At 47.2% G+C, this 12,586-nt stretch overlaps 1 protein-coding gene across 3 annotated transcripts; it reads left to right on the top strand.

Moving 5' to 3' along the window:
• The first annotated feature begins 4,749 nt into the window (after positions 1–4,749).
• PRLHR (prolactin releasing hormone receptor) lies at positions 4,750–10,210 on the top strand. 3 transcript variants are annotated; one of them, XM_032313930.1, is made up of 3 exons: positions 4,750–5,154; positions 5,363–5,484; positions 5,754–10,210. In XM_032313930.1, the coding sequence occupies exon 3, from the start codon at positions 5,760–5,762 to the stop codon at positions 6,870–6,872; it is 1,113 nt and encodes a 370-aa protein (XP_032169821.1). In that variant the 5' UTR covers positions 4,750–5,154; positions 5,363–5,484; positions 5,754–5,759; the 3' UTR covers positions 6,873–10,210. The 3 variants fall into 3 exon arrangements, with proteins under 3 accessions (XP_032169821.1, XP_032169822.1, XP_032169823.1); XM_032313931.1 differs by lacking the exon at positions 4,750–5,154 and having other exon boundaries at positions 5,354–5,484; XM_032313932.1 differs by lacking the exons at positions 4,750–5,154; positions 5,363–5,484 and adding an exon at positions 5,499–5,560.
• The last annotated feature ends 2,376 nt before the right edge of the window (positions 10,211–12,586 follow it).

Raw genomic sequence — 12,586 nt, 5'->3', positions numbered from 1 at the left:
TAATGTGGGCTAGTGCCAATTTTTTTTCTATTTACACCAGCCAGAGTGCGTTCTAGTGTTTGCAAGGAGGGACTCAGGCTGATGCACCAAGTCTGTCAGCAGCAACTTTATTTGAAACCTACAGTCCTTTCCAAAGACTCTTCTTTCAGTGACATTGTGAGTTTTCAGTTTAAAAGAGAAGGCAGAGGGCTCTCCTGTCTTGATAACCTCCCGATGTGGGGCTGTAGGACTTGGGTAGCAGACAGAAGAGGTGGCTGCTGGAGATGTAGGTAGCTCCTTCCTGAGGGAACCCTGCTTGGGAAACCAGACAGCATCACCCTTCAGGCCTAGAAGAGGTGAAAGAAAACTGGAGGAAATGAGACATCACCTCTTCCCCCAGCCAAGGTGGGGAGCTCTTAGTCTGCTGTGGCACAAGCTTTGCTTAGAGAAGGCTTTTGTATTAGATTTCAATTTTATTTTATTTTATTTATTTATTTGACAGGGGTGGGGGCACAAGCAGGGGAAGTAGGAGTGGGAGAAGCAGGCTTCCTGCTCAGCCTGATGCGGGACTTGATCCCAGGACCCTGGGATCATGACCTGAGCCAAAGGCAGAGGCTTTAACCCACTGAGCTGCCCAGCGCCTCATGTCTTACTCATCTTTTTCTTACTCAGGGCATTTTGTCTACCCCTTCTCACATGGTAGGTGTATCGCAAATATTTGTTGAATTAGCAGATTTCATTGTTCCCTTTTCTCTGGTGGCAGGGAAGATTTTCCTACTCTACCTCAACTTCGTAGGTTACTCTGGGGGCTCATCCACGCCTTTCCCAGGGAGCCCACATTCAAATAGGATAGAAACAAGTTGTGTGTCCCACAGGCCGCTGTGGAGGGCATGAGGCTATTTGGGGCTCACTTTTGATTTTGAACAGGCTGAGAAAAAAAGCCCAGCCAAGGATGGTTTCTAGGCAGCAAAAGAGCTGCTTCTTCTTCTTCTTCTTCTTTTTTAATTTTTAAAGATTTTATTTATTTGAAAGAGAGAGAGATCACAAGTAGGCAGAGAGGCAGGCAGAGAGAGAAGGGAGTCCGAAGTGGGGCTCGATCCCAGGACTTTGAGATCATGACCTGAGCCAAAGGCAGAGAGAGGCTCAACCCACTGAGCCACCCAGGCGCCCCAGCAAAACAGCTTTTAAGCCTCCATGCTTTTCAGGCAGAGCTGTGTTGGAGAATTTAAAAACAACTGGGGTGTGCAGGACAAAGCTGGAAGTGATAATTGATATGTCTGGAGTCTGTGATGAAAAGCACTTTCTCAAAGTGATCTAAGGGAAACATTTTTTTTCCACTTTAGTATGTGACTTCAGGTCACTTCTTACCTGCTGGCTCAGGTTGTTGTCTTCTGCAGGCAGCCAGCCCCGCTGTACTGAGTGGGCGTCTAGACCTTCTGCACAGATCAGCATGAGAAGCCTGGGCAGGGGAGGGGAGCCTGGCTCTTGGAATCCACGCAGGACAGGCTTAAAAGAGAAAACTCTTTTTTTTGGGTGGGGGGGGGCATCTATTTTGTTATTGCCTGGACCCAGACAAGTCTTAAAAAATTGCTGTCTCCCAACTAGTAATTTAAATATATGTATATATATGTTTCTCATATGTTTGGGCTAAGTGCAATATATCAGCATGAACTTAGTTGGCATAAAATTTTCAGATCCCTTAATCCAATTTCCCTGTGGTCCTTATCTCTGTTGACTCTGTCTTCTGTTTTCTATATCCTGTTGTCTCCTGCCATCATAAAGCATAATACCATCTTCTGAAGTTCATACAGCCCACGAGTTTTATCTTAAGCAAGGGACACTTAGGGGAGCCATAAAGATCTGTTTAGCTTAGGGACGCCTGGGTGGCTCTGTCAGTTAAGTGTCTGCCTTTGGCTCCGGTCATAATCCTGGGGTCCTTGGATCAAGCCCTGCATCAGGCTCTCTGCTCAGTGGGGAGCCTGCTTCTCCCTCTCCCTGCTGCTCCCCCTGCTTGTGCTCTCTCTGGCTCTTTCTCAAATAAATAAATAAAATCTTAAAAAAAAAAAGATCTGTTTAACTTAAACGCAATAATGCTAGGGCTGCAGTCGGATTCGTTAGAGCTTCCTTTGATAAACCATAACAGAGGAGGATTCCTATATTTATTTAATCCCATTTGAACCTACTTGTATTTTCAGTGTGTGCAGGTACTTCTCTCATTCATTAGGAGGCAGTAAAGTGTGAAGTACTTTGGCTCTAGAAACAGGTGAATCTAAGTGGAAGTTCCAGCCTCACTGCTTAGAGTTGTGCCATTATCCAACTGGCCTTGAAGAGCCAGTTTCCTCATCCCTAAAATGGATATAATAAGAATTTTGAGGTGATCAAATAAGATAAATATGTAATGTACTTAGCCGAGTGCCTGGTAAGTATAAAGCCTTCAACAAAGAGTGGCTATTTTTATCCATTCAATCATAAGAAACATGTACTGGGTATCTGCTGGGTTCAGGCATATTGTGGGTATCCAGAAAGAATTTATAGTTGTGGCTGGTGGATGCAGGGGGTTAAAACACTATCAAATGCAGAAAGTAATAAAGGACAGAAAAGGATCATGAAAGATAAAAGACTTTGAGGACAAGATCATTTTTGAGTTGGGTCTTCTGGGAGGTAAAGAATGTGGAGTGAGGACCAAGCAACCGGCATTCTGGAGAAAGGGAACAACCTCTGAGAGTGTTACCAGACAGGAATGATGAGAACATGTTAGCATCCCCTTGGCTTAAATATATATATATATATATGAGAGAGAGAGAGAGAGAAAGATGGATAGAGGTGGAAGGCCAGCCCAAACATAAAAAATGAGTGAGGATCAGACAGAATAGGGATCCATGTTGGTTGGAAATGCCAGGCTGAAGGGCCTGGACTTCCTCTGATGGGCCATTGAAAGCTTTGAGGAAGAGGAGGTAATAAAATCCCGTGATTTGCTATCTACTATATGGAGTACTATTTTTTTTCCATTTGTCCTAGAAAATTGTTTATTTATGATCTCTCAGGTTTCTAGAGCACTCTTAGTTCAGACAGGAAAGTCTAAACATTGGTATGGATTAATCATGATGTCCTGGCTGAGTGAGAGGGACTAGCCTTCATTCCGATGAAGACCGGAGAGAATAAAGATTTAAAGTGGACTATTCTAGTCTTAGATGTTTACTTAGATGTTTACTTCCTTTTTACCCTGAAAATACTGACAACAATAAAACTCATACCAGATTTGATCTGGAACTTGGCAAATGACCGACTTTCTTGTCTGGAAGATGTCCCAGTGGTTAACTTCCAAATATTGACATTTGCATGCAGTAAGCATGTCTACAAAAAGAAGGTTTTCTTTTTATTATTTTTAGTATTATGTATCAGTGATATCGACCAGAGTGATGGCTCTAGTTATGGGGACTAACCACATCCCAAATCCCTATTTTACCTTCATTACCACGATTTCCTCTGCTTAAGATATTTTGAAGCAAAAGGGTGCCTCTGCTTTTGGGTGCATTTAACTCTGTTTGTGAACATGATGTGAAACATTAGCAGGTAAATGATAAGGCAGACCCAGACTGCATTTCATTCTGATGTTTTTGTCCATATCAGATTGGCTTCAGCTATATTGATTATAACTCAGGGAGCTTGTGGGTTTAGAATAGATACAGTTGTATCACATTGATTGCTTTTCTTCCATTGTTGACTTTTCCTTCTGTATGAGTCAATCACTTGAATTTGCAAGGTGGACTAATTTTGCTTCTTTCCAGCCCAACCCAGGCATCTGCAGCTAGAGGACAAAGCACAAAAGCTTACCGGAGAGGGGACAAGGAGGGGATGAGGCCGATTCAAAGGAGGGAGGTTACAAAGCCTCTTTCCTTGACCTCCCCACTGTCTTTCAGGTTAATTTGCATTTCAATGAGAACTTGCTGCTGCTGGAGATTTTATGTAACTTCTAAGCTTCTCAAATGTCGCTTACTTTTGTTATTCTTGTGGAAATCCTGCAATCACTAGTATCATTTTTAATCCTAAAATGAGGTAAGGAGGCCTGGGTGTGTTATATGTAAGGAAGAAGATGGTAGGGTCCCAATCCTGAAGCTTGCCTACTGTCCTGGAAGAGTTAGGCAGATGAGGATAGGTTATGGGGGCTGAGAAAGAAAGATCATGGGTGCCTGGATGGTTCAGTCAGTTAAGCGTCCGCCTTCAGCTCAGGTCATCATCTTGGAGTCCTGGGATGAGCCTCAAGCTGGGCTCCCTGCTCAGCGGGCAGTCTGCCCCCTCCCTCCTGCTCATGCGCGGGTGCTCTTTCTCTCTCTCTCTCTCACTCTCTCTCCAATAAATAAGTAAAATCTGAAAAAATAAAATAAAATAAAATAAAATAAAATAGTTACAGAGTGAATAGGGGAGTACTGGGGCCAGGTATTGAATTGTGCCTGTGTAGGGTAACTGGAGTGAGAGCAGCACTTTCTGACCTAGGGAGGTGAGACAGCGTCGTCATTGGCACTAAGTGCTGGGACCCACAGCAGGAACGCGTCACCACCCTCCGACCCCCAGAGACCCTTGTTTATTTTCCTCCACTTCACCCTACTGCTCTCCTAGTCGGCAGCCCCAGCGCAGAAAACAGGCCGTGAGGCAGCTGTTTGAACCACGCCAGGTCAGTTCTCTGAAAGCGTCCGACGCAGCGAGAGGCGGGAACTCCTTAATGGTCCTGCCCCCCGGGACCCAAGCAACTCGCGGCGACGTGCCGCGGGAGCTGTCCGCTGTTCTGAACTCTGTTACTTAGCGGGACTCGCGGCTCTCCAGGCACGCCGCAGCCTGGGTGAAGGGCTCAGGGGGTCCCGGGAAGGGCGAGGGCCTGAAGGTCTGCGGCGAGCTCCAGACTCTAAATTTTAAATCCCTGCCAGAACGTCCTGTCCACTCCAGCCCAGACTCTAAGCAGGGTCCAGCTCTTAGGGATGGGTCCCTCATCTCTTCCTCACATCCCGTAGTGTAGCTCAGTCCCTCACTCCACTTCTTACCCTGCTCCAGGTCATCCTGAGAGCCTGGCGCTTGAAGCGGCTCCTCCCTCTTCATCCACCGCTCCCTCCGCCGGAGCAGGACTCTGCCAAGGCGCAGCAAGCTCCCGCATCGAGATTCTCTCTCGTCCCTCTCACCCAGGTTTGTCTGCCCTTCCTCCCTTTTCTGTTTCCATCGTCTTCACACTATCCTTCTACCTAGTTGTCTAAGTCGGGTGGTGCGCGCTCCGCCCCCATTTTCCATACAAGGGAGGGCTGGATGGGGGGGCGGGGCGGAGGGGAGGGGCTCCCCAGTCCCTCTCAAAAACTGCGAGCCCACCAGCCCACTGGGAACTCCCGAATCTGTTGAGCTCCCGCAGAGAAGCGAGAAGCCTGCACCGCCGTCGTGGGCTGAGGACCGCCAGGGGGACAGCCGGGATTCGACCCCTCCATCCCCGGAGCGTTTTTCCGCAAGCCAAGCCCCACTCGCCGGGTAGGATCATGCTCCTGGGTCTGACCTGCGTAGGCTGCAAAGGCTCTACATTGAATAGGAGGCGTTTAAATAACCGGTGCATATGTAATCTCGCATAGATTTATTTTTACATAGGGGGGATGGCAGTACTTCTGATTGTTGTAATTTATTTTGGCCAGTTATTCTAAAGGGAGTATTTGGGTATTTGAGGTGGGGGAGGGAGGCACGACTGGTGTAGGAGGGGCTGGATGGACAATGGGAAGTGACGGGCTTTGATTCTCTTTGGACAGGTGGCCATGGCCTCACTGCCGACTCAGGAACCCCCGGTCCCTGACTTATTTTCTGGGTTGCCACCGGCGGCCTCAACTCCTGCCAATCAGAGCACAGAGGCCTCGGCGGTCAATGGGTCGGCGGCTGACCCAGGCGCTCAGGCCATCACGCCCTTCCAAAGCCTGCAGCTGGTGCATCAGCTGAAGGGGCTGATCGTGCTGCTCTACAGCATCGTCGTGGTTGTAGGGTTGGTGGGCAATTGCCTGCTGGTGCTGGTGATTGCGCGGGTGCGTCGGCTGCACAACGTGACCAACTTCCTCATCGGCAACCTGGCCTTGTCCGACGTGCTCATGTGCACCGCCTGCGTGCCGCTCACGCTGGCGTACGCTTTCGAGCCCCGCGGCTGGGTGTTCGGCGGCGGCCTGTGCCACCTGGTCTTCTTCCTGCAGCCTGTCACCGTCTACGTGTCGGTGTTCACGCTCACCACCATCGCGGTGGACCGCTACGTCGTGCTGGCTCACCCTCTGCGGCGGCGCGTCTCACTGCGCCTCAGCGCCTGCGCAGTGCTGGCCATCTGGGCGCTGTCCGCGGTGCTGGCGCTGCCCGCCGCCGTGCACACGTACCACATCGAGCTCAAGCTGCACGGGGTGCGCCTCTGCGAGGAATTCTGGGGGTCTCAGGAACTCCAGCGCCAGCTCTATGCTTGGGGGCTGCTGCTCGTCACCTACCTGCTCCCCCTGCTGGTCATCCTCCTGTCTTACGTCCGGGTGTCGGTGAAGCTACGGAACCGCGTGGTGCCGGGCTGCGTGACCCAGAGCCAGGCCGACTGGGACCGCGCGCGCCGCCGCCGCACTTTCTGTCTGCTGGTGGTGGTCGTGGTGGTGTTCGCCGTCTGCTGGCTGCCGCTGCACGTCTTCAACTTGCTGCGGGACCTCGACCCGCACGCCATCGACCCCTACGCCTTCGGGTTAGTGCAGCTCCTCTGCCACTGGCTCGCCATGAGCTCGGCGTGCTATAACCCCTTCATTTATGCCTGGCTGCACGACAACTTCCGTGAGGAGCTGCGCAAGCTCTTGCTTGCCTGGCCACGCAAGATCGCACCACACGGCCAGACCATGACAGTCAGCGTGGTCATCTGAGGGCCCCACGCCAGGGCTTGGTTGGGGAGCTTCAAGTCCACTCATCTCCGGGGGTGCCCAGCTGAGACCGGACTGGAGCACTTACGCCCAACGCCAGGGCGAATCCAATATGTGGCAAAACTTCCAGCTTCGCCCTCCTGTCCAGCTGTCTTGTTTTGTCCTTGTGTCTATGTAAAATGTGAAGTGGGCTTTGGTGGGAGTCTTGTGCTTTGCCTGGAAGAGGCCAGGGAGAGGGGAGAGGATTTATTATTTCCTCGTTATGCCCTTGAATGCCAAACAAAGCTATTTCTCTTGGTTCCCAACAGTAAATCAGAACTCTGGCTGTCTTCCTTGCTTTCCCTTCTACTTGCTCAATGGTGAGATGAAGGAACAATGGGGGTGGGATTTAAAATGACTGCGTTTGGGTTGGTGAAGCTTTTTGGGTTGCCTTTTAAAAGGACTCAACTGAGCTATCATACCTGATATTTATGAGTCAGTTTGAACCCATTAATTCTTAGGATTCCAGGGAAATATGTATTACAAATCTATATCTGGGATTCCAGCATTTCCTGAATAAGAACTTTCCACACAAAAAGTGTTTTACTTTTAGATTCCCTTGATTTTATGGCACAAAAGTGCTCAGAAGCCAACTTTCAAAAGGTCTTGCTATTGTTTCCCTCCTCCTAATCCCCTAACTTCTATTTGAAAATGATAAGGTGTGTTAGTCAATGAAGTGGTAGATAAATAGGGACAAGAAAAATGGTACAAATGACTTAAAGGGGCATGTAACTGTGCACGGGACAGACATCTATCTGTGTGTGTGTTTGTATATATATATATATATCTCCAGTGTTTGCCATACGGCAAGTACACAGATACTTGATTTTCTGAATACTCAGTATAAACCATGTTCCAAAGCATTCTTTGCATTCTCTAATGCTCAGTTGCAACAGATCAACAGCTGTCATCTGACTGCTCAACACCTGCTTGGTGGTGACATGCTTGGAACACAATCAACCCAGAAAGCAAGGACTGGGAGAAGTTTGCTTAAGGCCAGAACTGAAAAATAAACTACTACTCGATTGCCATTGAACACCTCATTCCTTCCAGGGTTAAGGGGACAGGTGAACACTGTTGGGCCATGATAGTAGGCTGATGATCCTCACCTTGTCCTCCTGAAAATTTTGTAAATGAGGACAAGCGCCCTGGGACAAGGGTTTTCACATTGTTGTGGGAGCAGTGAGTGGACAGTGAGGGTGAGAGTCTTGGGAAGTGATACACATTATCCACATTATCCAGACCAGCCCCCAACACATAAAGGGCACAAACCAGTGCAGCAACTGCACATCTGTTACCATCTGTAAGACTCCAGTACCACCCTAGCTCACTATACAGTAAAATTAACCTCTCTCCTTGTCTTACTCTCTGAAATGAGCTCGTTCACTCATGAAAGTGTGCCCTGAAATGAAGGGAAAGAGGGGAAAGACTTGGGGATGACAAGGATTAAGTCCTATTACTTCAATGCCAGCAACCACGATGGGAGAGTAAGTATTCATGGTTGGGCTAGTTAGCAGTATGCATCTTCAGTAGTTATATAGCTAGACTGTTTGCAGCATGGAGGAGGGCAGGGAAAGGCTGGCTTGGGAGAAAGGAGAAAGCAGGTTAACTTGGGAGATGCAAGTTACCTTTGGCAATGGCACAAATAAGTAATGTTTGGCTTCATCTGTGGGTGTGGAGAACAAAGCCTGTGCTCTAATAATGTAGCCCACCTGTAGCATTATGTCACTCGCCCATTCTAAATGAGCTTACCTCCCAGGCATCCCAGAGACTGACTCCTGTGCTTCTAGCAGCTCTATTACTTGGGACGCTCAAGGCCAGACAGACATTTCATGTTTCCTCAGAGCACCCTTTGATGGAAATGTGTGGACAATGGAGGGGATGGGGGAAAGGATGGGGTTAGTTGGGGGAGAGATCTAATTGTAGTTTCTGTTTTGGAAAGTTTAAGTCCCTGGTTCTCAGCCCTGGCTGCTCCTAGAATCAATTGGAGAGCTTTCAAAAAACATTGGTGCCTAGGTCCTATGCACAGAGAGTCCAACTGATCTGAGATGAGACCTGGGCCTCAGCATTTTTCAAAGCACTTCAGGTGACTTTAATATGCATCCAAGGCTAAACCCCTTTAGAATTGTCCTCTAATGAGTCTCAGCAACATCTGAATGAAGCTTTGATTGTACCTGCCAAAGGTATAATGAATCTGGAGTTGAATTCTGACAGGGCATTGCATGCTACACTTGGGGAATAATACTCTTAGCCTTCAGACAGTATTCATCAATCATACAGAGGCAAATCTGTATAATCAGAATATATAAGTATTCATTCAATACTTTCCTTACAAATCTCCTATGAGTAAGGCAGTGCATGAGTCCAATCAGTTGTTTTTTTTCAACTTGAGATTCATTTGCATTATAAAGTTTTACACCATGAATTATTCCAAATCCTGGTTTCTAGGGTGTTAAAAAAAAATTGAAGCGTTCTCTGATTAGCTTGATTTAAATCTACATCAACTGTGAGAAGAAAGTGTCCTCATTAATTACTAGAAAAGCTGCCAGCTGTTTCTATGCCTACAACTTAAGTTAAAAATTTAAACATTTGCATGGACTTTATGGAGAGCCTAAAGAGGCTGGAGAATTATGTTGTGTTTATAAACATCTTTACGAATGATCCAGATTGCCACCTGAACATCAGCTAATTAATTCTTACCCTATCTAAAATCTACCTGGGACTAGTTTGACTATAAAACAAACCAACTTTAAAAAAAATCTCTCAGGAGTGAGTCCTATAGAAATCCACATAGCGCCGAGGTAGAAAATTTCATTTAGTATAACTTATTTTAGTTAATACGAAACATTCGGTCTTTTTACTGCAAGAAGTCATGAAGGCCATAAAGCTGGGAGCCGATCCAGCCGGGTACTTGGCAGCAGCCCGTTCCGAGGCCGACGGGAGGTTCTGTAATCCTCTCTGCAAGCATTGTCACTGGGTCTCACTTTTGGCAGCCAATCAATAGATTTATCTCAGTAAATCAGCTGGGGAGTGTTTCAATATGTGTTGGCAACAGTTACCTGGAAATAGCAACTCTGAGAGACTCTAAGGTAACAATATTCCAATTGATGCAAGCTTCCTGAATTTTTGTTCTTGTACATTTTTTCAGCCCGCTCTTCTATTAGGAGTGCTAAGTTCCAGGTTTAATTTCTCAGGTAGGCTGGTTAACCATCTCTGTTCCGTGGCTTGCATTTCTGAACATTTAGTAGTCTTGCAAAATCAAGGGGCCCCAGGCAAGAGCGTAGCTGGATCTGAAAGTGAACCCAGGGTCTATCCCCCATGGATGAGAGGTCAGGAGCCTTTTGTTCTACCAAGTAGATCTTCGGTGGATTTCCCTCCATGCGTTGATGTCTTTGTTATGTGTGTAAGATGCATGTGTGACTGACTCACTATATGAAGCGCTTCAGGCTGGGGCTTGCACTGTTCGATGCCTTGTGGGTGCTCAAAAAATATTAAATCAGTAGTACCATCTCAAGTTATATACGTAGTATAAACTACATAACCTTGGGTTGGCCAGAGTCAAAGCAAAAATAAATCATGTCAAGGAAAATATGCTACTCAATCTGGATTTGTCATATCTAACTAATTCCAGGAATGAACTGTTCACTTGGGGTCTTCTTTGACTCCCTGGCTCCAACCTCACTAATGACAGCATTTCAATACATGGTACCAAGCTCTGTGCTTTTCAAAGTTGCATGCATCTCAATTGACAGGTCCATCAAAGGAAGAGTAGAGAATTTCAGGCTTAATTTCTATACTCATCCTTAATCTGGATCATTTTTTAAAGGCTAGCATTTTATCACTCATTTCCATCTATCACTTAGGAAATTTAAAAACATCCAAAACATGGGTCTATAAACCAAATTTGATGATTTAGATTCCAAAATGTTCATAACAGGGTCATGAAGAGGATTTTCTGACACTTCTAAAATAAGACTTAAAAATGCAATTGTGGACAACTTTCCAGGGATCCACTTACTTTGCAACGTGAGATAAGCCATATGCAGATGTTGGACATGTAAAATATTCATTTGGATGGATGAAAGTTGTAATCTTGATATGTTAAAAGACTGCATCCTCTCTCAGTCTTTGGAAGTAAAAAGCCTTATTTTGAAAATTGAGTGTGCGCACTGCCAACAGCTTTTGAATCATTCCTCTCTGCTTTCCAAGTCAATTCCTCTTCATTTCCCACTCCTTATTTCTCTATTCTGGCCCCTCTCTGCTATTTTCTCATATTATCTATAATATACATCCAATCTAAAGCTCCCTCTTCTCAGGGGAGAGGTAGTGGTGGGATTCAAGGATCTGTCTTCTTGTGGGTTCGTATAAGGTGAATCATGTTGGAGAGATACTCTGGCTAATTCTGTCACAGAGGCAGGCTTCACCAAATCAGTGGAGAGCTGCTGCCCATTGCGTTTCCTGCCCACTGTGGGGTCTTGGAGCTCACGCCATTGATCGTTTCCCAGACAAGCTCCAGGCAGAGAAGGACAACAGGAGTTTGCACAGGATCTCCAGCTGGGCCCTTAATGTGCTAAATCTCCTGGAGAGCTCTCAAGAGGGGCCTAACAACAAAAGGTCAGATGTGTTTCATTTTGTTGTTTGGGGCTGGAACAAGAAAACCAGAGCCAGAAAAAGCAAAGGACAATCTCCTCTTTTAAGTATTCCTTGCCTCCCTCTCTCAGCTCAAAAAAAAAAAAAAAAAAAAAAAAATCCTCTTCTTGACTTGTTGATGACTAAACCCCACAATCCCAGAACTCATCTCCTCCTTCTGGAGTGACATCTAATGATGAATGGAAAGCTACTCCCTTCTCCCCCATTACACACACTCAGTATCGCCAAGTAATGAAAAAAAAAAAAGTCCTTTGAGCTGGAAAAATTAAATAAAAACTCAGGTCTGAGTTAGGAGTCAGGCTCTGGGCTTTTTCTCCAGCCCAGAAAACCACAGTCACCCTTGGGTCTTGATCCTAGAAAGACAGCCCAGTCACCTGAGTCCAGGGCTCAGCGGTCATTGGTAACATGTCCTGGGGTAGGGGAATGGGTGGCCTGGCCAGGTGGGGGGTGGGGCCACTGTGTGGAGAAAGTCCTTCCCGGGCAACCGCCCATCGCCTGGCACATACTGGGGAGGGCACTGACCTCATTAGCACAGAAAGGAGCCAAGGTCAAGCTCAGGTGGAACGCTAGAGCACATGAAGGTGACTTCAATGGCCGTAATGGTTTCTTTAAACCAAGCCTCTTTATTCCCCTTTCCTGGCTACCCCAGTCTCCTCCAGCAAAGCCCCTTTCCTTTCTGTGATATAATTGCAGAATTTGGGCTGTTTTCACATAACCGTTGCTTTCTGGGAAATGGGAGTCTTCCAAAGCCTCTCCTGAGAGGAATAAGTCATCTCCACCTGCAGCTGCGTGGAAGCAAGACCTGGCCAGAACCCAGGTCCTTCTGCCTGACCTAACAGACCCCACCTTGAGGAACCGGCTCCATCAGGGCACCTAAGGGCCTGTCGTCTAGCACGTCAGACCTGGGGCAAAGGAGAGGTCCAGCTTCCAGCGCTGGAGGAGGATCACCGGCCTAGGGGATAGTCTTGGGGACCTGGGAGTTCCGGTGGGGCCTGCCAGCTGCACCAGCACCGCCATCGTGGGCACCA

This window comes from Mustela erminea, chromosome 14, assembly GCF_009829155.1.
Source record: "Mustela erminea isolate mMusErm1 chromosome 14, mMusErm1.Pri, whole genome shotgun sequence".
NCBI classification, from domain to species: domain Eukaryota; kingdom Metazoa; phylum Chordata; class Mammalia; order Carnivora; family Mustelidae; genus Mustela; species Mustela erminea.
This window is presented reverse-complemented; position numbering and strand designations above follow the sequence as displayed.

What these genes read in the sequence shown, in the direction of transcription:
- PRLHR (XM_032313930.1), top strand. Translation starts at nt 5,760, where the DNA reads ATGGCCTCACTGCCGACTCAGGAACCCCCGGTCCCTGACTTATTTTCT.